The 24,761-nt window shown below is 46.6% G+C and overlaps 8 protein-coding genes across 8 annotated transcripts; 5 read left to right on the top strand and 3 right to left on the bottom strand.

Moving 5' to 3' along the window:
* Positions 1–9,397: 9,397 nt before the first annotated feature.
* N7489_009187 (uncharacterized protein) lies at positions 9,398–11,030 on the bottom strand (the record flags this gene model as incomplete). The annotated part of the gene is made up of 2 exons (XM_056714937.1): positions 9,398–9,987; positions 10,046–11,030. The coding sequence occupies 2 exons, from the start codon at positions 11,028–11,030 to the stop codon at positions 9,398–9,400; spliced, it is 1,575 nt and encodes a 524-aa protein (XP_056562559.1).
* A 1,898-nt stretch (positions 11,031–12,928) lies between these two features.
* On the top strand, positions 12,929–14,698 carry N7489_009188 (NAD-dependent succinate-semialdehyde dehydrogenase; the record flags this gene model as incomplete). Its single annotated transcript, XM_056714938.1, has 4 exons — positions 12,929–13,051; positions 13,107–13,194; positions 13,261–14,530; positions 14,581–14,698. The coding sequence occupies 4 exons, from the start codon at positions 12,929–12,931 to the stop codon at positions 14,696–14,698; spliced, it is 1,599 nt and encodes a 532-aa protein (XP_056562560.1).
* A 428-nt stretch (positions 14,699–15,126) lies between these two features.
* On the top strand, positions 15,127–15,625 carry N7489_009189 (LYR motif-containing protein 2; the record flags this gene model as incomplete). Its single annotated transcript, XM_056714939.1, has 5 exons — positions 15,127–15,180; positions 15,231–15,288; positions 15,343–15,425; positions 15,492–15,515; positions 15,566–15,625. The coding sequence occupies 5 exons, from the start codon at positions 15,127–15,129 to the stop codon at positions 15,623–15,625; spliced, it is 279 nt and encodes a 92-aa protein (XP_056562561.1).
* Positions 15,626–16,386: 761 nt separating this feature from the next.
* Positions 16,387–16,923, top strand: N7489_009190 (bZIP transcription factor; the record flags this gene model as incomplete). Its single annotated transcript, XM_056714940.1, has 1 exon — positions 16,387–16,923. The coding sequence occupies one exon, from the start codon at positions 16,387–16,389 to the stop codon at positions 16,921–16,923; it is 537 nt and encodes a 178-aa protein (XP_056562562.1).
* A 672-nt stretch (positions 16,924–17,595) lies between these two features.
* On the top strand, positions 17,596–19,191 carry N7489_009191 (uncharacterized protein; the record flags this gene model as incomplete). The annotated part of the gene is made up of 9 exons (XM_056714941.1): positions 17,596–17,693; positions 17,755–17,802; positions 17,863–17,992; positions 18,042–18,085; positions 18,135–18,234; positions 18,293–18,649; positions 18,724–18,802; positions 18,853–19,036; positions 19,092–19,191. The coding sequence occupies 9 exons, from the start codon at positions 17,596–17,598 to the stop codon at positions 19,189–19,191; spliced, it is 1,140 nt and encodes a 379-aa protein (XP_056562563.1).
* Positions 19,192–19,600: 409 nt separating this feature from the next.
* Positions 19,601–20,243, bottom strand: N7489_009192 (MARVEL domain-containing protein; the record flags this gene model as incomplete). The annotated part of the gene is made up of 3 exons (XM_056714942.1): positions 19,601–19,772; positions 19,831–20,116; positions 20,168–20,243. 3 exons carry the CDS (start codon positions 20,241–20,243, stop codon positions 19,601–19,603), a joined length of 534 nt encoding a protein of 177 aa, XP_056562564.1.
* Positions 20,244–21,126: 883 nt separating this feature from the next.
* rcf1 (respiratory supercomplex assembly factor RCF1) lies at positions 21,127–21,863 on the bottom strand (the record flags this gene model as incomplete). Its single annotated transcript, XM_056714943.1, has 3 exons — positions 21,807–21,863; positions 21,637–21,707; positions 21,127–21,551 (listed from the first exon to the last, which is right to left on the bottom strand). The coding sequence occupies exons 1-3, from the start codon at positions 21,848–21,850 to the stop codon at positions 21,127–21,129; spliced, it is 540 nt and encodes a 179-aa protein (XP_056562565.1). The 5' UTR covers positions 21,851–21,863.
* Positions 21,864–22,608: 745 nt separating this feature from the next.
* N7489_009194 (threonine dehydratase, biosynthetic) lies at positions 22,609–24,433 on the top strand (the record flags this gene model as incomplete). The annotated part of the gene is made up of 3 exons (XM_056714944.1): positions 22,609–22,788; positions 22,852–23,068; positions 23,130–24,433. 3 exons carry the CDS (start codon positions 22,609–22,611, stop codon positions 24,431–24,433), a joined length of 1,701 nt encoding a protein of 566 aa, XP_056562566.1.
* Between the last annotated feature and the right edge of the window lie 328 nt (positions 24,434–24,761).

Raw genomic sequence — 24,761 nt, forward strand, 5'->3', positions numbered from 1 at the left:
TCCTCGGGGACTACTAGGAGTTTTACTACTACCGCGCGGGATTCTATTAAGCCCGTGGATACTAAGCCTAGGCGTATATCACTTATTTTTCGTGAGTACTACGACGCGGAGTCGGGACCCTAGGACGTAGAGCTGACTAAGGCCGCGCGTATCGAGCGGTAGGCGAGAGAGTTATGCGTAACCCTAGGGAACACTAAGGTGACTAGGTCTGGTGAGGTCGATATTAGTGAGGTGAGCCTCGTTCTCGTGAACCTCCTAGAGGAAGGACACTAAGGCGACGACTTCCGTTAAGCTAGTTAGATAGCCGCCCGGAAGTAATTAGGCGTTTTTGATAAGTTTCCCCCTCCTCTAAGCTCTTCTAAAGCTCTCGGAGGCACGGGCGGCGATAGTGATAGTGACGGTGATAGTGATAGTGATAGTAATAGTGGCGCGGCCGGTAGTGATAGTGGTGTAGGAGGTGATAACGGTGGCGTAGGAGTGGGTGCGGTTACGGCCGGACCCGCGGGTATAGGTAGAGGTGTAGGAGGTGTGGTTACTACTCCGGTTATTATTAACTATAGCAGCGACGGGAGTTAGTTATATATTCTACTTCCTATCCCGGCCGCTACTACTCATTCGTAGGCCTAAACCGACGCTAGTAAGTTTTCCCTACTCTAACTATACCCGTTTAGAGGCTAACTACTTCGTTCTAGGTAAAGGAGTGGACGCTACTAGGATACCTCTCTTTATACTTCTCTCGAAGAGTTTATAGGACTAATTGTGGTACTATATAGACCCTAAGCGCACTAGAGTTAATTAGCGCGCTACTAAGGACTATATAGTGTCCTCGGTTATAAACGTATATGTAGCCCTAGGCTAAATAATTGGCTATAAAGCCCCTCTAGGTGAAGCTTACGCGTCTTATAAGAAAGGTAACGGTCCGTTTTCCTCCTACCGGATCGTTTTCCTCGCCGGGTTAGGTTTCTAGTGGTCGTTATCGTATGCTTACTACTAATAGTCTAGTGCGGCTAATAAATATACCCTTCGTGAGTACCTTTTCGGATAGTTTTATCTTCGCTTCTTTTCTAACGTCTTCTAGGCCCGATCGGCGATCTTACTAATGATCCCGATAATAACTATAAGACTCTATTCTAGGTATATAACCTCGTTCGCCGCTTCTAGTTTAATAGTATCTTACTTAAGGCCCCGAATATACTCGTTTATACCGATAGACCTCCTCGTGCGGGTAAGAAGAAGGCTGGTAAGGAGAAGGGACGAGCTATTAGTCCTAGTAAGGTTCCTATTGATCCTATTACTATACCTCCCGCTAAGGATAAGGGTAAGGGTAAAGCTATCCCGGCTTCCGCTAGTCTAGCTAAAGCCGGTAGTGCTATTACTACTCCCTCTAAGTCTATAAAGAAACGTACGGCTAGTAACGCCCCTAGCGGTAAGGATAAGGGTGGTTAGAAGAAAAAGCGTATTAAGGATACACCTAATCCTCCTAATGCTATATACGCTACGCCCCGCTCCGGTCTAGCTTTCGATAGTGTGATATACGCGACTCCCTTAGACTAGCCTAATATCTACTGGGCGGAGGATAAGCTATAGTTCTATAACGTTTACGAACGTCTCTAGGAAGTGCGTAAGCGCGTCTAGTATAATTATACTACTATATAGGATCTAGGGCTTAAGAAGGGTTAGCTAAAGGAGGGTGATATCACTAAGGCGGAAGGTGATAGGTCCGAGGATAGTAGTTCGGACTCTAGTGATATTCTAAACCGTTAAGGATAAGGTGGACGGTTCTTTATAGTTAGTTTTCGGGCCTTATACCCTCTTTTCTGCTTATATTAGTTCTTATTAAGGTCTTATACCTCTATTTATACGTTTAAGCGTACGTTTCGAGGCCTTATACCTCCGTTTATACGGTAACGCGATTCGTTTTTCTTCGAGTCTAGTCCTCTATAGGCGACTCTTTCGGTATTATTACCGGAAATATAATAAATCTTCTAATACCTAGTTTCTTATAGCCGTAAGCTCTTAGATTTCTCTAGACGGGGGTGGAATAATAATTATAAAGGGGTATAAGGTTCGGCTCGAGCCTTATTTAGGCTTATAATAAGCGTCCTTAGCTGATTTATACCTATCGGATTTATCTTATTTAAAATCCTTAGATTTATAGTCGTTTACTTCCGAGTCCCACTTATTAGTACCTAGCGGGCCCTACTCTAGTGCTTTATCGATAGTTTTCTTCTATCTCTTACGCGCGGCTACTCGTGTCTTTATAATAACACGTTTAGCTATAACTTCCTCCCCTAGGAATTCTGTGCGGGCTCCTAAGCGCCTAAATTCCTACTATTTCTCTCTCGTGAACGTAGAGAGATCTACGTAAGTTAGCGGAGGGGGTTCTACCTTATCGAGGATTTTACGGAGTTCTTCTAGGCGGCCGATCTTTTAGCTGGCTCGTTATAGAGCTAACCGGCCGGCCGGCGATACCTATAGGCTAGGATTATCGCTAACGTTTATATCTATTAGTCTCGTACCGTTAATAAGGTTCCGGAGAATACGTCCGTTTAGTTCGGCGAGGGCGTAAGTCCCTAATAGATAGGCTTATATAACCTTATATAGCCCGAACTATATACTCTCGAACTTCTATTTTACTTTATTCCTTACTAGGACTTAATCGTCGATCTTAAAGCTAGTCTTAGTGACTACGGAGTCCCGGACCTTTTATTTCCGGATAGTATAGACGAGTAAGAGCTCGTTTACTTTAGAGCGGGTATCCGTAAGTTATTAGATTTATTCGTCTCGGTTAGTTCCTTCCTAGGCGTTAGGTTATTCACCTCCGTTAGCGACGATACGGGGGTGTATACTATAGACTAGGAAGTAGGGACTCTTTCTTATAATAGCGTGTTCCCGAACACGGGCGGCGAATAGCGCTTTTATAAGGTATTTATCTTAGAGTCTCGTGGGCTTACCTATAAGGTATTTCGTGAGTATACGGCTAATAAGACTATTAAAGTTTTCTACCTTACCGTTAGTGCGGGGGTGGTAGGGGGTTATCGTCCTATAATAGGCTCTTAGTAGACTTATAAAGTGTTTTATAGCTCTAGATAAGAGGTTTACGCTATTATCTAAGAGTAGTTCGTTAAATACGCCGTAGTGCGTATATAAATCGCGGAATAAGAATTCCGCGAGGGTTTCTTCGGTTATATCGGGGACCGCCTAGGCGACCGGCTAGCTAGTTATATAGTCGATTACTATAATAATCTATCGATTTCTATTTAGCGTAGCTAGAAGTGGGCCGATAAGGTCGATACCCTATCGTTCGAATAGGCGGATACCGCTTATCACTATATATTATACTACCTCTTATTTAAGGCCTTTATAGGAACCTTATAAGACTTAGTAGTTTAGGTAATTCCTTACGGACTCTTCTATATCGGCTCGGATCGATAGCTACTAACCCCGGGGGCGGATTATACTATTAAGGCCTAGGAACCTAAGATAGCCGAACTTATAATAAGCCTTCCGGAGGAGCTCGGCGCGGAATAGAGGATCTAGGTATAGGGAGATAACTCCGTCTTTATACGTGAAGATAAGTTATCGGTTATCTTCCGCGGGAGCTCGAGGGAATGTCTTAGTAGTTTAGAAACTAAGGCGGTCGGTATATTTCTTTATAGCTCTCCTAAGAGCTAGATCTTCCGGTTCCGTGCTATCTTATAGGAACTAGATCGTGGCTATAAGCTATTCTTCTTCCGGGATACTATATACTATCGTTATAAGCGTAAGGTATCTATTACTAATAGGCCTTTCGAGGCTTATATTAGCTTAGGTGGTTCCTACTAAGTCTAGGCGTCGGCTAATAGCGTCCGCTATAACGTTCTCGGAGCCCTTCTAGTATCGAATAGATAGCCGATACTACTAGAATTCCGCGATCTACCGGGCGAGGCGCTTACTATATTCTCTTATAGTATTTAGGTACTATAGGGATACGTTATCTATAATAATAATAGTCTTAAACCGGTCCCCGTTAATATACCTATCCTATATACGGATGGCTTCCTTAATAGCTAGTAACTCTTTCTTGTATACGGGATAATTTAGCTCTACGCTATATAGTTTATAGCTATCGTATACTACTAGGTGGAGTTTCCTATTATCGTCCTCCTATATAAGGACTATACCGAGGGCCTATTTAGAGGTATCCGTCTCGATAACGTATAGTCGGTCCCGATCTAGCTATTTAAGGACCGGGGCGGAGGCGAGGAGGTCTTTCACTTTCCGAAAGGCGCTCTTATAGGCCTCTGTCTAGGTGATAGGGCGGAAACGTTATTTACGAAGTGTACTATCACTTTCCTTTAGGAGCTTATAGAGTGGTATATATACCTTTAAAAAGTTGTGAATAAATCGGCGGTAATAGGTGACTAAACCGAGAAATTAGCGGATATTATAGACGGTTTAGGGTCGCGGCTATACTTATATAGCCTTAATTTTAGCCGGGAGGGGTCGTATCGTCCCGTTTCCGACGATATAGCTATAGAATTCTAATTTATAAGTTATAAACGTGTATTTAGTTAGTGATATATAAAGCTACTATTTCTTTAGGAGCGTGAGGACTTCCTCGACGTGTTTCCGGTGTTCCTCGAGTGTAGCTAAGAAGATAAGGATATCGTCGAGATATACTACCACGTTACGGCTAAGAAGGGGTCGTAGCGTATTATTTACGATAGATTAGAAGGTGGTAGGTATATTATATAGTCCGAACGGTATAGCGAGCTATTTATATTTCCCCTAAATAGTGTTAAATACGGTTTTTTCGATAGAACCCTCCCCTATACGGATCTACTAATATCCGGCTATTAGGTCGATCTTAGAGAGGATTCGTGTATTTCTAACGATATCTAAAAGCTCTTAGATTTATAGGAGGGGGTATCCGTTTTTAGCTATTATATTATTTAAGGCCCTATAATTAATATATATTCGCTATTTCCTATATGGTTTACGGGCGAATACTACCGGGAATCCCTATACGCTATTAGACTCGCGGATTAAGCCTTTTTTGATAAGATCTTCGACTTATTTAGCTTATTCGTCGAGCTTCTCGGCGGAGAGTCTATACGTATTAATATTAACGGGAGTATATACTCCCGTATCGATCCTATACGCTACGTTACGTTCCGGGGGAAGTGCTACTAGTAGTTCCGCTCGGAAGAGATCCTTATATTTCGTAAGGATCTATTAAATCCTAGGGTCGTCGCTCTTAGGTAGCCCTAGGTCTTCACTCTTATATCCGCGATTAGTCGGGCGGACTATAAAGAGGTAGGCTTCGCTCTTCGATTTCCGGAGGAGTCGGCGTGTTTGTTTAGCCGATATTAAGTTAAGGTATACGCTTTCTCTTATAACTACGCGAGAGTTATTTATAGGGTAGATAGCGTATATATAGTGATTATAATCCGTTAAGATTATAACGGACGTGCGCTAATCGATATATAGGTTCTCGGTCTAGAGGAAATCTCGGCCGAGGATTATATCGTAATCGGTCGGGAGAATCTAGGCCTTAATCTATCCTATCTAACTACCGATTTTAACTAGGAGGATAGTGTAACTACCCGTTTCTAGCCGCTCGCTATTTACGATAGTGACTAGTAATAGGGTCTTAGGTTTTCGTACCCGGATCTATCTATCTAACTTCCTAAGGACCTATAGAGAGACGAATATATCACTTACTCCGCTATTAAGGAGTATACGAATAGATATTAGGTCGGCGTCTCCCGCGTAGATCTTTCCCCGATAAAACGTTAGAGAGTTATTAAGGACATTTAGGGAAGCGGATAGATAGGGGGATTCTTTCCTCCGCTTTTATCGAGGGTACGGAGGAGGCTCCGTTTAGGCTAGTATGTAAGAGTTTATAATATAATAAGGGTTAAGAATATTATCCGTATTAAATAGCGGTAGCTTAGGAGCCTATATAAGGCGGCCGACGAGGGCTTCTACGTTATATAGCTGTACTAGTTTTTCGACTAGCGGTAGGGACGCCCGGAGGTAGCCTTTTACTATTATTTTATCTCCTCTATCTTTAGTTTCCGGTAAGCGCGGGCTAGATATCCCCGTTTTCTATAATTATAACACTTACGAGTTTCTTTAAACGCTAGGGGGACCTCTCGCGGGGCGAGATTTAATAGAGTTAACGGCGGTGTTAATATCTATAGCGTCTAAGTGTCTTACTAATAACCCTTTATATCTCTAAGCGATAGCTCGCCCCTATTCGTATTAGGCGAAACGGAAGATAACGTCTTTAATTATCTTAGGCTAGTCCCGTTCTTCGGCCTATTTAGCACGGTATATAGCTTTCGTACTAGTGACGAATCGCTAGATTAGTATAGGGTCCGGGATATCCTAATTAAGGTCGGATACGACCTATTAGAGGTTCGCGGTATACTCTTATACGGATTAGTTTCCCTACTTAAGAGTTTTGTAACGCTTATAGAGTTTTTCTATAGATAGGTATTCCGCGAACTCCTATTTAAGCTATTCCTTAAATAAAGTCTACGTTAGGAAATTGTCGGTGCCGAGTAGGTTATATTATCGCTTACGTTATTCTAGGCGTTACCGAGCGACCTTTATAAGTTTTCCTAAGGTATATAGTATCTTTACCTTATTAGGGGAATCGTGACCGGTAAGCTTTATTAGCTCCGAGAAGTACCGATTATAGTCGCGGGTCTACTTACGGGCGGCGTTATTAAGGATAGCGCTATCGTAATTAGCGATTACCCGTAAGTCGTTAAGGAATCTTTTATAGGTATCTTTATCTATGGTTTAGAAGGCTATAGCTATAGACGAGAGAGGTTTCTTAGTAGGGTTTAGTAGCGGCGGTTCTCCCCTAGGAAGGAGATCTAACCCGTAGGACGGGTTTACTACTATATTAAGGGCGGCCGTAAGCCGCTCGGTTTCGGATCGCTCCGCTTAAAGGGCCTAAGCCCTATACGTAGCCCGTTCGACTAAGGGGTTAACCTATTAGGGGTTAATAGTAGAATATATATATAAGAAGATATTCCGTTCTTCTACTTCTAAGAGGTTAAGGGCCGTATAGACCTCTACCGGGAGGTTAGCTATAAATTCGGCCTCGGTGTTTCCTTAGGCGGGTTACGCGGATATAATTGTTTCCTAGCGGGGACGATAGGGGGTTTCTTTTCTTAGAGGAAGTAGGAAAATAGTAATTCTATCTTCCTCTTATTAGGTTAGGGGGCCGTTTTTCTTTTAACGGCGCCTAGATACGGATCTTACTAGATAGTAAGACGTCTATTTCCTTATAGATCGACGTTTTCTTCCGGCCGGACGCTTATAGATCCGAGAGTTCTCCTTAGAGTGCTATATCCCCTATGTTTTATTAGGGGGAAGGGTGTCGTCCGGCCGGGCGGGTCTGTTATAAATCTATATTACCTCGTAATTGCGCGATTTTTGTTAATAGACCCGCTCCGTGTTTCGGAGGGGAGACCTTATCTCCGTATCTCTCCGTTTTTCCTCCGTTCTCGGTCTCTATTATACCGAGAGAGCCGGGGGGAAAGGAGAGAGGAAAAGAGGGCAAAAATGGGGGTTTTTGAGCTTTCCTACCTAGCATCCTAGGTCCGTAGGATCGTTGTCGGGATAGGACGAGAGGGTGTTAGTACCGTTCTGTCTTTAGGGGACGTCTACGGTGCCGTCTCGTGCCTCCCTAGGCTAACCGTAGAAGGTGGCTTATACCGATATGCTACCAGATGAGATTCGGAAAGGATCGCATAGTTTGTATTGAGTTGGCTTTGCCAACGACTAAGTACTGCGGAATACGGTAACGATAGTGTACATAAGTGCAGAAACGGATCTATATGGATCCGGCCACTAAGCCATAAGACATGTTTACATAAGGAAATGGGCTTCTGGGATCACACTACGCCTTCGGACGACTAAAAGGACGAGCGAGCTAGCGTATCTATACCTAGATTATAGTAAAGGAAGAAATCGGCTAACCTCTCTAATTAGACGAGTTCTACTAAGCGATAGACCTCTAATTCTTAGATCCTAACCTAAAACGACGAGCTCTTATACGAGTAAACACTATACGATAAGGAAAGAAAGACCTTCGCGAATTCCTAGCGGAATTCGAATAGAACCTTACGATAGTAGGAGGCTTAAACTAGTCGGACGACTAGAAACGGGCCCTCCTCGAAATAGCAATTAACGTCGAACTCCTACGAGCTACTATCGGAACCTTATCGGAATCGTACGAGGACTACCGGAATAACCTACTTAGAATCGACTATAGCCTATAATAGGTTAACCTTCTAACCCGACGTTCGCTCTATATAAAGATTAACTAGCCGGTCACACCCCTACTATAATAAAGTACCGATACGATAGACTAGGAACCTACGTAGGCCGCTAGGATCGCTAGCCTCGAAGTATAGATTATAGCACTTCGTACGAACCCTAGCGCTCCGTAAAGAAGAGCTAGATAGGTCTCCGAAGAAGAAATCTAGGAACGTAGGACGAACGGAGCGTATTTAAGATACAGAGATAGGAATCACCGAATCGTAGGCTACCCCCTTAAACCGGCTATTCGTCCGAACTATATAGTATCTATAGCTACCTTAGGAAGATACGACTTAGATAATAACGAAGTTTCGGGAAAAGAGTGACTCTCGTATAAAATCGCGTATAAGAGTGTTTAGACGCTTTAAGAATAAAATAGAATTAGAAAACTTTTAAAGCTACGATCTCAAAACTGGAGATGCATGCATTTGTATAGGGGAAAAAGGCTTCATTTTCATGCTGGAGAGGGTAAACCTCCCCAAAAACGGGAGATACTGCATTTGTATGGGGGAAAAAGGCTTCATTTTCATGCTGGAGAGGGTAAACCTCCCCAAAAACGGGAGATACTGCATTTGTATGGGGGAAAAAGGCTTCATTTTCATGCTGGAGAGGGTAAACCTCCCCAAAAACGGGAGATACTGCATTTGTATGGGGGAAAAAGGCTTCATTTTCATGCTGGAGAGGGTAAACCTCCCCAAAAACGGGAGATGCATGCATTTGTATGGGGGAAAAAGGCTTCATTTTGATACATGGAGAGGGTAAACCTCCCCAAAAATGGAGATGCATGCATTTGTATGGGGGAAAAAGGCTTCATTTTCATGCTGGAGAGGGTAAACCACCTCAAAAATGGAGATGCATGCATTTGTATGGGGGAAAAAAGGCTTCATTTACAAGCTTATGATTTACATTACATTGTACAGAGCGGTGTAAAAAGCGGTCAAATGCTAGGCCAGAATCAGGCAGAATAAGGCATTAAGGCACCAATACTAGGCGGAAAATGGGTTTTGGCAGCTGGCGCCTATACGTCTTCGTAGCCCAGGCCTCCGGTGTGCGAACGTGCGTGCATCGACGCCTAGTGGCTTAACGGAATGGGGGCTGTCTGACTGCGGAAGCGATGACCCCTCTTCTTCCCAGTTATCTTGATTCCCTTCTTCTTGCTCGCAAGCAACAAGCTCGACCACCGAAAGGCAAGCTGCTTCTGGTCCGTCCAGCGGTCCACCCGTTTCGTCATCAGGCTCAAATCCATCATCCTCTCGTTATCCCAGAAAGCCACTCCAAACTTCTGGAACTCTCCCCGGAGGCCAGCACCTTGCACTCCAGAATGGGGAATGGCGGTGCAATTTTGGGCAAAACTGCAACCAGGTTGGAAGAAGAACTGGAGAGTGGAAGAACCATGCTTCACTTGCTCGGGGCTCAAATCGCCGAACTTTGGACAACACCGTGTGAATTCCGCTCTTTGCTTGCGCCGTTTGAAGCGCTTTGCTTTGTTTTCCTCCATCCAGGTTAACACCGTCTCGAGTTGTTCCATTGGCTCTATTCTCGCCCGGCGGTTTCCGAACTCGTCGGGGGAGTCCTCATCGAAATTCCTCCAGAAATCCAGCAGCGAATTGTCCTTCAGATGCTGGAGGGTATTCGGGCGTTCCTCCAGCAGTCTTTGGAGGTCTGGGAGCTCAGGGTCCGGGATGGGGGGGAGGAGTGGTTTTCAGGAGCCCCTTTTCACAGACTACCCGTCGCAATACCGAGAAAAGGTATGGCTTAAGGAACGCCTGCGTCAGACGCTGTTCCTCAAACCAAGTAAGAGGGTAATCCGCACTCTCAGGGGTGCAGGTCTGCGTCCCGCGAGGCCTACGCCCGCCTTTTGGCCAGGGAGTCTTCTTAATATCCCAATCGCCGATCAACTCGATGGAACAAGACTTGCAAAGGGCAATCGTCTCGTGGAAAAAGGCATGTGCATCTGCGCGGATGCGAACTGCAAGGGTCATCAGATGACGAAGAATCCTCGGCGGAGTTGATCGCGGGAGTTTAACTGTCCCCAGCGAGGGTACCCAGGCCCAGCTACTCGTTGTACGGTTCACCAACCACATGGCTTCATCGTAGAAAGTATCTGGTATCGGGTTGCCATCCGCAGGCACGTTGTTAGCCGCGGATTCCTCTTTCCACCAAAGATACACCAGCACTCGAAAGAAATTGCTGGTGTCTCTATCCACACCTGCCTCGAAGTTCTGGGGATTAAGGAGTTCGACGCCTTTCTCGTCAAATTCATCGTCCAGGTGCTCGACCATTCTCTCAAAAACCATGGGAAAGACTCCCGGCGTGTGGTACAGGTAATCAGCCACAGCCGGGGAGGCTCGGCACAGTTTATGCAGCGTGAGCAAGTCTGGGAGGTGCACGAGGACTTCTTCGAGGGCGAACCAAGGAAGAAGCAAGAACGGATCTTTGACATCCGAATCTGCCCAAGGTACCTTGGCCTCGGGTGGTTGGGAGAGGACCACGCTATCTGTTTTCGGGTCCAAGGAGCACTGAGCGGCAAATGAGGAACTCAGCGCTTGGGCGGATTCACCCTCGGGGCTGGGGTCCCATTCGGGGTCATACGCCCTTGTCTTGAGATAAGATGGCGCAGTATACTCAATCTGCTTGCGAGGCGTCTTTTTTTTTTTTTTTTGTTTTTTTTTGTTTTTTTGGTTGTTTTGTGTGAAGGACGACATTGTGGCTTGATGTCGGTACTGCGCGTTTGACGAGGTTTGTTAGAGTATGGACTGTGAAAGTGGAAGTGAGAGTACACTACCAAGCTTCAGTCAAAGCAATGTAGAGAAATGCCTTGAGAGACTCAAGAAATGGTGTTCGACCTTTGGCTGTGTAGTCTGTCGGAAGGTATGAAGTAGTTGTGTGAGGTAAAGGTGTAGATGCTGCGGATCCGTTGAGGCTTGTTAGAGTATGAACTATGAAAGTACAAGTGAGACCGCAATACCAACCTTCAGGTAAAGCAATGTAGGGGACAGTCTTGAGAGACTGGAGAAATGATGTTCGAGCTTAGGATGTTGAGCTCGCTCGGATGGTGTGAAATAATTGTGTAAGTGAGAGGGTAGATGTTGTGAATCTGTTGAAGTATGTTAGAGATGGACTGTAAAAGTTCAAGTGAGAGTGCAACATCAACCTTCAGTCAAAGCAATGTAGATAACTGCCTTGAGAGACTTAAGAAATGGTGTTCGACCTTTGGCTGTGAAGCTTGTTCAAATAGGAATGAAGTATTTAGCTCAAGTAGTGAAAGATGGAAAGGCTTAAGCAGTTGAAGGTTGAAGAAGAATGGTGAAGAAGAGAAGAGGTACATGGCTGTCGATTGCTTTTTAAAGTAAAAGAAAAACGCGAAAATGCGCACGAGAGTAGACGGTGCCTCTTGAGAGATCATTGATTGAGTCTATTGATGCCTATTGATTTCGTGCCTATTCTGATATTCTAGAAACTACTTAGGCCTCACTTTGGGGACCACGTTCAAAGCATCCTCAGCGGCTATATCTAATGACTTTATTAGGGCACGCCATCCCAAAAGGACAAAGACCAAGTCACAGCACTGGTTAAGGTGTATCCAGATCAATCAGTAGAGAGGCCTTTCGGTGTTGAGAACCCACCTGGGCAGCTATATTGTACGCAGGATCTTCTCAGGTCATTGGAGACATAGGATATTCAGTCCGGTCAGATGGCCTCATGAGATGAGTAGACTGTCAGCCCTTAGATCTCGCCAGACTTCAACCTATTTCCATTTGCCCATCTACGAGATGGTTGTCGTTCCTTGCACTAACCTTAGAACTGACTTAAAGAACATTGAATACTTTCTTTGTGCCTGTGTCATTTTATTGAATGCAAAACCTACGCAGTCTCCACGTCCTTATTCAACAAGTTCAATTTGCTTTGCTTTTCTTTCATTCCTCTTCTCTTTCCACATAAGCGTTATCCTTCCAGGGTTCTCCTTTAGGGTCGGTGATTTGCGGGGGAAAAGACCGACAGGTGGATGACGTCGGGGTATTACCAATACGCCATCTCAGGGCCGAAGATCCGCAAGTGGCATTTATTGGTTGAAGTTCCCGTGCGCTTGCAGAATTGAGATCCTGATTGGCTTGGCTAGCCGAGGCTTGTAATGTCCATTTCAAAATTACTCAAATTACCAGATCTATGAAATGGAGCTTTTTCTATAGAGGAGATATTCCTCCATCGCAGTTGATTTTCCCTCAATATGCCTTGAGAAAAGGAAATACTGAATGTACTACAATATGGTAGGAGAGGAAATAAACCAAAACGGATACCAAGCGCGTTGATTTCTAGCTGTTAAGTATAGATGACATCAACTCCGCAGATCCCCGCTTTAAGCATGGAGCTTCCCTTCTGAGGAAGATTACCAGAATCTCCCTTCTTAGCATTCCCATTACACACGTCTTCGGTGCTTCTCGGACTCGAAGAGCAATCACCATTGAGCCACCAATTCGAGACACCGACACCCCACTAGTCTGGCTCTTTAAAGGCATCTCCAACCCTCCTCCCCGCACTCTTGAACTTTCTCCATCTTCCCCTGTATTTCTCTCTCCGGAGCTCCTCCTCGCCTTGATCTATAATGGACCGCATCATTCGGCCTGTCGCCCGCCAGTTATTGAGACCCCGGCCGAGATATCCCTTTGCGATTCCCCGAACAGCTCACGCACAGAGACTATACAGCATGAAACACAGCGCGCCGCAGGTAAGATCCGCACGCAGTCCAATTTTTTGGAGGGTTTATGCTTATCTGATCGCAGTTGAAAGACCAGTCACTCTTCATTGAGCAGGCATACATTAATGGCGAGTGGGTCGATGCGAAGTCCGGCGAGACCTTCGAAGTCCACGGTAAATACATACCAACCGATTGAACATTCGGGAGCAGGAGGGTCGCTGATCTTTCGCCTCATTTAGACCCGGCCACTGGCAAATTGATCGGAACATGTCCCGAACTCGATACATCCGATGTTGAGACGGCGATTCAAGCCGCCTCCGAAGCGTTCCCCAAATTCCGTTCAACACTTGGCCGCGAGCGCGCGCGCATGCTTCGTCGGTGGTACGATTTGATGATGGAGAACGCAGATGATCTAGCGAAGCTGATTACATGGGAGAACGGAAAGCCATTCGCCGACGCGAAGGGTGAGGTCAACTATGCCGCCAGCTTCTTCGAGTGGTTTAGTGAGGAGGCACCCCGCACATACGGAGACACAATTCCCGCTTCCGTCCCCGGTAACCGGGTCATGACTGTTAAGCAGCCTGTTGGTGTGTGCGGATTAATTACGCCATGGAACTTCCCCGCGGCGATGATTACGCGGAAGATTGGCCCTGCCCTAGCGGCGGGCTGCACAGTCGTGGCCAAATCTCCCCAGGAGACCCCCTTCACGGCGAACGCAATCGCTGAACTTGCGCACCGGGCTGGAATCCCTAAGGGTGTCGTCAACTTTGTTACCTCCGCGAAGAACACCCCTGCCGTAGGCGAGCTCATTACTACCCACCCCGAGGTGCGTAAGGTGTCATTCACCGGTTCTACTAATGTCGGTCGCATCCTTGGAAAACAGTCTGCATCGACAATCAAGAAGGTCTCTTGGGAACTCGGCGGTAATGCGCCTTTTATCGTTTTCGATGACGTCGAAGACCTCGACGCTGCTGTGACCGGTGCTATCAACTCCAAGTTCCGCAGCTCTGGTCAGACCTGCGTGTGCGCCAACCGGATCTATGTTCAAGACGGCGTGTATAAAGAGTTCGCCGAGCGCTTTGTCCAGAAGGTCAAAGACTTCAAGCTCGGTGGTGGTTTCGAGGAGGGAATCACCCACGGGCCTGTCATTCACGAGCGCGCCGCCAACAAGGCTCACGAGCATGTGCAGGATGCTATTGGCAAGGGCGCCGAGATTGTCATCGGTGGCCAGAGGGCTACCGCGCTCGGACCTAACTTCTACCACCCTACTGTTCTTACCGGCATGAGCAAGGATATGCTTCTCGCTTCCGAGGAAACCTTCGGCCCCGTGGCTGGTCTTTTCCCCTTCAAGACCGAGAAGGAGGTTGTTGACTTGGCTAACCATGCTGAGGTCGGTCTTGCTGGCTACTTCTTCAGTGGTAATGTTCGTCGCATCTTCCGTGTTGCTGAGGCTCTGGAGGTCGGCATGGTTGGTGTCAACACTGGTTTGATTAGTGATGTTGCGTCTCCGTAAGTTACATCTTCGCATATTTTTATATCAGGCACTAACGTTTCTATAGATTCGGCGGTGTGAAGCAGAGTGGCTTCGGCCGTGAGGGCAGCAAGTACGGTATTGACGAGTTCATGACTATCAAGAGCATAACTTTTGGCGGCATGAGTCAACCTCTGCAGGAGTAAAAAATTAGACAAGAATAATCTATTTGAAACATATCATCTCGTATGGCAAAAGTCTAGCATACATTTACATGAACTTTTTCTTCCACACCCACCATGTCTACCATTAAATATCATGCACAGTCGTAGTTGCTTCACGCAAACCAGGTCGTACGTACCTTCCAATATCGCAGTAACTTCCGTAGGTAGCCAAACAATTTCTATTCCCTTGGTTCGTCGCATATAGTAGGGCGATCACCTGACCATGAACACAATGCTAGCGGCAGAAATAATATGCACTCTCACCGCCTTCTATATCCCTTCTCCTACAGCTAATCGATATCTCTATCATCAGAAAGAAAACCTTTATGACGCATGCAATCTTTTCTTTCATCCATAAGGCCATGTTCTGATTTTCTACAATGCGCCCCTCACACCGTTTCCTCGCCGCGATGTCGCGCAGTCAGCCCTCCAAGCTGAAGAAGCCTTCCATCAGTCTAGACCATGTAAGGGACCCAAGCTTGGTCTGAAGTATGTGTACTAAATGACCATACAGTTTATCCAAAGACAGCGGGTGTTATCATTATGGCGGGAGATCATGCGAGCATTAATAAGTGTGTCTACCCCAATTCTGGAGCTATGTATGACAACTAACAGACAGTGCTCAGAGGTTCCTCCGTCGTCAACCCGGACTGAGTTGCACAAGTATGCACGCGATGAGTTTGAGCGCCATCGCGGTGTATCGGATATAGTAGGTTGATGTTCTTGGTTCTATGGGAGGTTCATATTCGGGATATCCGACTGACTTTCTCTTCAGCAACATATAAGATACTTGATTTCGGTATGGAGATTCGGTGCGTTCCAAAGTTTGGTCTGCTAATGAGCTTATAGACAGGTAAAGCGGAATTCGAGACGATGAGGCGCTATATCGATGAACAGATCACTGGTTGACCTGTGCGGCTAGGTGTTTATGTAAATATATTTCGTATTAAATCAAGTCTGGTTCCATGGGATGCTTCGTATAATGTCAAGGTAGGAAACCGTGGATAGTGGGGGTGTCGACCACCGTACTATATCCCCGGCCTAATCTGATGAAGTCCAAGTCTTCAATTGCTTCAATCGGATCCAGACATTGTATTTTGATACTATCTTGTACCTTCTCTCTCTGTTCACCCCCAATAATCAAATCACAATAACCTCCCAAAATCCGTAGATATTTCGATTGGAGTGATGTCAAAATTGAGATCTTTATAGTTCAGCCAGCCATTAATATGTATGGACCTATAAAAGAACATATACAATAATTTGCCACCACTTCCCCACATACACTTGAGTATATTCCAACTTCCAAGGTGTCTCCAGATTAACATGGGGTCCTGAGGCAACTATTGGATGGCAGAACCGGATCCGGCCAGGTTGCAACTGACAGGAAGCTTGCTTTACTACTTTTGGCTTTAATCTTTTTCCAGTCCAGATCCTGTTTGAATCCTGTCCAAATCCTTGACAGAGTGCGTCATCTATTTCGGTCCAGACTCTTTTATATATTGGGGAGCATCCATCTGCGAACATTCCATGTATCGAAATTCGAATTTCTACATGGTAGATTTTTGAAAACTCCTATTGACTGGAAATAAAATAGAAACCTGTTCATTCTATTCCCAATTACTTTCTATTACTTCTTTAATCACCTTACCTCTGTCGCGTGACCGAAAATGAAATCCGCATCGTCCACCTCCCGCTCCGTCAGCCCCGGGCGGGCCAAACACCTCGAGCGAAACCGCATCGCCGCCAACAAATGCCGCGAAAGAAAGAAGCGAGAACACAAACAAATCGAGCGGCGCCTCACCGATGAAACCCAAAAGAAAGATATCCTCCTAGCACAATTGAACTGTCTACGGGAAGAAGTCTGGGATCTAAAAAACCTCATGTTCCAACACGCCGAGTGCCAAGACCAACGAATCAACCAGCAGCTCGCCAGCATGACCCAGACCGTCCTGCAAAATCCTTCCAACCTGGATGCGAATAACGCCGGCCTTCCCACCAGCTCATCAAGCTCATTTTCAACTGGGACGTGGTCCGATGAGTCGGTCGCTGACGATGCCAACCTCGGACCGGGCGTATACAATAACGACTGGGCGAACCTACCTACAATCGCGAACGATTTTGCACCTTACGAATCTTATGAGCCGAATGGTTTGCCCGATGCGATTTTTGAAAACTTTATCGATGCGGACAATGGATTTACCTAATGTCTGACCTTCTACGGTATTGTTTGGGAGGCTATTCTTTTTTAGCGATGGGCGCTGTATACTATGTATTAATATCAGGATCGCAAACTCGGAGTACTAAAAAACCTGGAAACCTTGGTTAGTTATGAATATACGAATCTACGAATCTGCCATGACATGGAAACCATTTGCGCATGATAACCCACAAAGATTACGATTCGCAGAAAAGAATACCCATGACGTTTGAGGCGCATGTCACATCGTGACAAGTTCATGCAGAAGCCTCGAAAGCATTGAGACCCTCGAAAAATTAGAACTAAGCCATTATTATTTCGCAGATGTTCGGGTCACACGGGGTAGGGGTAGACACGAAGATCCACACTATGAAAAGCGAATGGAATGTGTGAGATGCTTCTATGTCCGTACTGGAGATGTACTCCGTGCTGGATGTGCTGGGAGATGTGGGGAGCTCCACAAGCCTCTGATGTCACTACCCGTGGACTCTTGACGGCATGACGGCATCGAACAGCTGGGTCTATATTTCTTTGGGCTATTTAGTCTCTCTATTTAGTCTTCTATGGAGTCCTGTTTGAATTCTTATTTTTGTTCATATTATCCTCATCATGTTTCCCCATATGTTTATCACTCGAATCCCTGTACTATAGCCCTTTATTAACTTCCATATCATCTCCGATGATGCCCACGCCCTTACTTACGCCTCCCTATGGGGAGCTAATGGCAACTTTCTCCCAAAAATCAGTAATGGGCACAGTATTCGAGACAACTGAACGGTTAGAATAAAACTGGCAATGCCTTGGTGATGTATTGTATACTAAGACTATATGAACCTAGCTATACGGAATGGAAGCCTCTCGGCCTTGGAGTATCTGGGCTTGTCTGGTACTATTCCCTTGGAGCAAACCTATAATCAGTGGATACTAATATTTACTTCCCTTATAGCTCCGCAAGAGATCAACTTACTCATCGGACTGTCGCAGTAAAGAAACTCGTGGAACCTTTCAAGACACCCGCAATTGCACGACACATGTTCCGAGAAATGAAATTACTGAGACAGTTGCGACATGAAAACGTGAGCATCCCCAGTGGCTAGTACAGATAAATATCTAATTATCTGACAGATCATCAACCTAACCGACATCTTCATTTCTCCGTCGGAAGACATGTACGAAGAGATTCCACGATCTTTACATGGAAAGCACTAATAACTTTAGATACCTCGTGACCGAGCTCATGGCAACCGACCTTAACACAATTCTGAAGGCAAAAAGAGTCGAGGACCAATTCGCCCAATACTTCATGTATCAAATAATGGTCGGTGCCATCTACACCAAACATACAACAAACACGATCTTCTGACCGACAATCGCAGCGTGGTTTAAAATATCTCCACTCAGCCGGCGTCATCCATCGAGATCTAAAACCAAGCAACATCCTCGTCAACGAGAACTGCGACCTGAAAATATGTGACTTTGGCCTGGCCCGCGTCCAAGAATCCCACATGACCGGCTATGTCTCGACGAGGTACTACCGCGCACCGGAGATCATGCTCACGTGGCGAAAATATAATGAGAAAGTCGATATTTGGAGTGCTGGGTGTATCTTCGCCGAATTACTTCTGGGCGAGCCCTTGTTTCCCGGAAAGAACCATATCAACCAATTTTGCGTTATCACCGATCTACTGGGTAACCCTCCTGAAGAAGTCATCAAGAATATCACAAGTGAAAACGTGAGTGAGATACTCCATAAATCATATTGGACCCATGAACACGGGTTCGCTGATTACTCGACATTTTCCTGCAGACATTGAACTTTATCAATTCACTCCCGAAGCGCAACCGCGCGCCAATATCACAGCTCATCCCCAAGGCTAACGCAGAGGGTACGTCTCAGCCTACTCTCCCCAAGAAAACAAAATATTAAACAAACCAGCGGCGGCGTTAATCGACAGTATGCTTCAATTCGACCCTCAAGTACGAATCTCCGCAACAGAATCCCTCGCATCCCCATATCTCGCACCATACCACGACCCCAGTGACGAACCTGTCGCAACAGAAACCTTCGACTGGGCTTTCCTCGAAGCAGATCTCCCGGCCGACATGTGGAAGACCATCATGTCAGTCCTAATAGTACATATCGACGCGTCTCCGGACATCTGCTGACTATCATAGGTATGGCGAGGTTCTGTCATTCCACGCAGAAACGAACAAAGCTGGCCAGAGCGGGCCGATGAAACCAATACGCCAGGTTGATGGAATGGATATCGGTTGAGTGATATATAACTCTCGGGTATCTCGGTTTATGTATTTTATCTTCGTTGAACCTCTTTGCTAATTAGCCATTTTAATGCTAGAGTAAACTTATGAGTATAAAGATTTCAAATTTAATTTGGTACAATTGCTTTTGACGTGCTAGGAATTGAGTTGCACTGTCGGGATGGGATGTGTGTGAGAGAGTAAGAACAGATTACCGTATTAACATTAGGTCGATACATGACCAGACCATTTCTGGTATTATCAAGATATCCCGGCATATAAACAGGGGTGGTAGGTGTTCATAAATCAACCAAGTGGGGTATCGATTTCATATAGGAAACTCAACCGCGTGCGTATCATAGCTTGCAAGTTACTGCAAGTGTCGTTGGTGCATAAACATATCCTCGGGGTACAGGCAGACCCATCTAGACAGCCGAATCGGCAGTGGTGTTGGTAGTGTTACCATTGGCATTGGCATTGGCATTGGCATCAGTAGTACTCATCCCCGGGGAGGCATCATCGCGGTGATTCTTCGCGTTGCGGCGAGAGTTCTTCAAGTCAATGATGGCGAACGTATTTGTAACAACAAAAGTAGCCCTGATCAGAACAGGTTAGATAACGTATGGATGAATTAATCCTTGCGCTCTGTTCTTACCATTGGACAGCCCCAACGACAATCAGAGCCTGAAGGGCGTGGCAGCTGGAATAGTTGCACGCACCAGGCGAAGGAATCATGGCAGCCAAGGCAATCCAGCCACTGAGCCAGAGGCCGCCGGTGAGCAGCTCGATGAGAGGAATGGCGATTTCATGTGAGAAGCGAGGGAAGCGTAGGGGTGCGAGGCCTAGGTATGGGACTGCGATGCCTGTTGTCCAGCAGCCGTTGAAGAGCATGTAGTAGACGACATTTGAGTAGGACCATTTGTCGTACAGAGAGGCAATTTCTAGATGGAGTCAGCGCTATTCTGATATACCTCTTGTATAGTGGAACCAACCGTATGCAGTAAGACCAATCGTGGCTAAGGACAGGATGGCCTGGAAGATTCGCAATGGGTTGATCCAAGAAAGCATTTTGGATATGGAAGTAGTTCTTTATGTTCGGTATCACGTATATAGTTGTAGTGTCTTTTGACAGGGGTGTGAAGGTAAGGACTAGGAAACGAGAAGATCTACAGTCATAGGGGGATGCCAAGGGCTTTTATACTCTCGTGAGAAACTACAAGGCGACTAGCTTGTGTTCCACACGTCACTGTGACTTGGGAAGGAATGAGCAGGGAATATTTGCCAGGGTTGGGCTGAGTGGAGTCTCGGAGCACTGAAAAGTTTGACGCAGGTTCTGATAGACCCTGAGGCTTTCCAAATTAGGGTTTGGTGTCGAGTAGCTCAACTTCCCCCGCCTTTGCTTCTTGTTTGACCTGACAATAACCTAACAGTCTCCATGAAAAGCACATTCATCTTGTACTCTTATACACTCCTAACAATCTAGTAATTTCAAAACTACACGAAATCACATAAAATCACACCCGACGGCACTCCCGTTCCGAATCAGCCATGAGCATCATATGTTTGCCGCACAGTAGCCTTGTCGATCTCACATGAAAGCCTCGGCCAAGCAAACAAATTCGGCCACGCTGATCCAGAATAACACACTCCATTTTCGGAAACATTTCCAGGATACTTCCAAGATGGTGGTCTACCTTGTTGTGCTAGTGCCGTGCTTGTTTGGCGCGGATCAACGAGGACATTTCAACCTCGGCATGTCGATCGTCGGAGTCCCCGTACACAGCACAACCCCAGATAGTACGGGTGAGCTCATCGTACTTTTGCCACTTTTAGTTATGCATTCTAGAACGAGAGCACAATCACCAGCTGAAGATCCACATACGATTAGAGAATTTCGATGATATTTACAAAAGGAAGAAAGAAACTCTCCTATCTTACAGAGCGCACGCCATCAATTCCGTGAAATAAGAGCCCTCACGGCATCCATAACCCCAATAGACTTCTCATCGGCAGGCTCAATCGATGACCGTGCCGCTTCAGGCTCCTTACGCGGCGCCGTTTTATTCCCAGCCTCCTTAGCCGCAGCCTCAATGGCAGCATGGCGCTCCCTCCACTCGCGATCCTCCTTATCACGAATCTCCAGCTCGCGCAACCACGCGTCGCGCTTCTCTTGCTTCTTCCGAAGTTCCACCGCCTGGTCGAATTCCCGGCGCTGCTGCCGTTCCGTCTTGAAGTACATTCCGCCGGCGACTAGCGCGACTAGTGTGAAGGCTTGTGCGTAGATACGGGCTCGGAACATTCGGTTCATTTCAACTGAATCGCCGGATTTCATCGACCGGTAGGCGCGGTAGAGAGCATAGCATGTTGCGGCGCATCCTGTGGTAGTATGTATTAGTTTTTGTTAATTTCGGGAGGGAATACCGAGTGAAAAATGAGCGCTGGTGCTAGGAGAATTCCGTACCAAGTGGAACGAGCGGCTCTTCCTTGAGGCGTCGTGTGAATTTTTGCATGCCGGTCTCTTCTGTAAATTGACTGTCGGACGCCCAGCGTTAGCAGATGAACTTTCGCTTCGCTTCCTATGTAGCATTGTTGGGTGCCGCTTGCGGGACGCGCCGATAATGTGATACATACGGGTTTCCCTCGTCAAAAGACGAAGGCACGGGTTCCCGACTCATCGTGAAGTTGATCGGAGTTGGGTATGTTGAGTGGTGCGGAGTCCAATTGCGTCCACGGGATGCGGAGTTTTCGAGTCGGGGATATTCGGCCGAACCTTATAAATCGTGAATTAGAGGCAAAAGACGAATCGTGGACGTGAGTTGGAAGATTGATGTCAGAATAGACTCTTCAAGATGTTGGGGCGCAGAGGTCGAGCTGTGGTATGACGCCAAGTTTTCAACGAAGTCCCGGGTGTTATGTAACTTGGCCGCGCATCTACCAACTACGTCTTTACCAAATACAGCATACATGGACGTTGGGTTTCCTATTTTGCTTGAATGCTTCTGTGGGATCTCTTACTGGACCAGGATATAATAATACAAGTATAAATAAGTACAAATGAGTAATTTCTGTACTATTTGCCCCTCAATCTTGACCGCTACATATCTACTTGTACAACTTCCCTGTACTTATATACCTCCAGGGCTGCCACCCAACCTTCATTTCTTTCATTCAGTCCAAGGGATACACAATTTCATGTTTGTCTGGAACATTATTCCTCGCTTTAACCTCATCTACTTTATCTCACCCCTTCTACACTCCCAAATCAAGCTTTATTTAGGGCTAGCACTCAGGGTTGATGACATAAGGGACTCCGATCACCGGTCCCGCCTTCAGGAAAAAAGAGTCAGAGTTTAGAATTTCCCGTCCAAATTCTTTCTAGTCAGCCTTGGGATTGATTATCTCCATCGTTTGGTATAATCGATCGTGACTTATCATGTCTAGCGAGACGTCCAACGGCGTCGCGACGCCCGTCACTCCCAAGATGAGCGGGCTTGCGTTGACTGAGTATACCGCCGCTCCGACGCCGCCCTCTGAACGCGAGCAAAGGACGCCCGGCTTGCCTCCTAACTGGGGCATCCCTGAAGCTTTTCTGCTCCCCAACGGTTACCCAGATGTAAGTTCAAGTCGTGCAATTACCACTGGATCTTTAAATTCTAATATTGCCCCGCGATTCCAGTATCTCCGGTTGATTTTGACGTCACGAGTATACGATGTTATCGAAGAAACCCCTCTTACCCATGCTGTCAACCTGAGTAGCCGGCTAGAAAGCCGGGTGCTTCTCAAGCGTGAGGATTTGCTGCCGGTCTTCAGCTTCAAGCTTCGTGGCGCATACAACAAGATGGCTCATTTGAACCATGAGCAACGCTGGAAGGGCGTTATTGCTTGCTCTGCTGGTGAGTATATATACCTGGTATATAAAACAAACTCAGAGTGCTTCTTACTAACTCAATATAGGAAATCATGCTCAAGGTGTGGCTTTTTCTGCCCGCAAGCTGAGAATCCCCGCTACCATCGTTATGCCCTCCGGTACCCCCGCCATTAAGCACCTGAACGTTGCTCGCTTGGGAGGAAGTGTGGTCCTTCACGGAATGGACTTCGATGCTGCCAAGGATGAGGCTCACCGGTTGGAGAAGCAGCATGGTCTGACAAACATTCCACCATTCGACGACCCTTATGTCATTGCTGGCCAAGGTACTATCGGCATGGAGCTTCTGCGCCAGGCAAACTTGGACAAGCTCGAGGCGGTGTTCTGTGCTGTTGGAGGAGGAGGTCTGATTGCCGGAATTGGAGTTTACCTCAAGCGTATCGCACCCCAGGTGAAGATCATCGGTGTCGAGGCTTACGATGCCAACGCTATGACCCAGTCCCTCGGTGCGGGTAACCGAGTCTTCCTTAAGGAGGTTGGCCTCTTTGCGGACGGTGCAGCAGTCAAGTCGGTTGGCGAGGAAACTTGGCGTCTTAGCCGCGAGGTCATCGACGATGTCATCCAGGTCTCAACCGATGAGACCTGCGCGGCTATCAAGGACGCTTTCGAGGATACCCGGTCCATCGTCGAGCCTGCTGGTGCTCTCGCTCTTGCCGGTCTCAAGAAATACATTGCCAAGAACCCCAGCCCTGACCCCAACCGCGAGCTTATTGCCATTACTTCCGGTGCTAATATGGACTTCGATCGTCTGCGGTTTGTTGCTGAGCGCGCTGCCCTTGGTGAGAAGAAGGAGGCACTTCTTAGCGTGAAGATCCCCGAGAAGCCCGGTGCGTTCGCCAAGCTCGTTGAGATTGTCCTGCCCCACGCCGTTACCGCGTTCAACTACCGCTATGCCCGCGAAGAGTCGGCCGATGTGCTCATGGGTATCTCATTATCTGCCTCTACTGGCCGCGAAGATCTTGCTAAGATCATGGGCGAGTTGGAGAAGGGCGGCATGAGCTGCCGGGACTTGAGTGATGACGAACTTGCCAAGCGTCATGTACGCTTCCTCGTAGGCGGCCGCTGCGAGGTCGCCGACGAGCGCATCTTCATGTTCGAGTTCCCCGAGCGTCCAGGTGCTCTCGCCAAGTTCCTCACCACTCTCCGTCCTGAACAGAATATCTCTCTGTTCCACTACCGCAACTACGGCGGTGATGTGGGCAAGGTTCTGGCTGGAATCCAGTGCCCGTCGCCCGAGAAGGAGGACTTGGAGTCGTTCCTTCGGGATCTGGGCTATCCATTCACTGAGCACACTGACTCACCCACTTACAAGACCTTCTTGCGTTCCGAATAAGCTTTTTCTTTATATATAATCGCAAAAGAAGGTGGGTAACGAGAAGATGCATTGTTCATAGCTTGTTATGGTTTAAGCGGTTTGAGGTCTAGGCCTGTTTTGTCTCTGTTTTCGGCGTTTGGTTCATTTTGATAGACCCTCTGTATCATAGGTCACATCGTCTACTTTTAGGGGTTCTTACTACATATTCGCATAAGTACAAATACCCTCAAATGTCCTTTCTCTCATTCTTGAGCATCCATGCACGCAATCCTGCCTTGCGGGTCAGGCCTTCATTTCAGCCCAGCCGATATATCCCAGCTAGCGTCTCTAGATAGCCTAAACAAAT

Source organism: Penicillium chrysogenum, assembly GCF_028827035.1.
Source record: "Penicillium chrysogenum strain IBT 35668 chromosome Unknown utg000005l_segment0_segment0, whole genome shotgun sequence".
Taxonomy (NCBI): Eukaryota; Fungi; Ascomycota; class Eurotiomycetes; order Eurotiales; family Aspergillaceae; genus Penicillium; species Penicillium chrysogenum.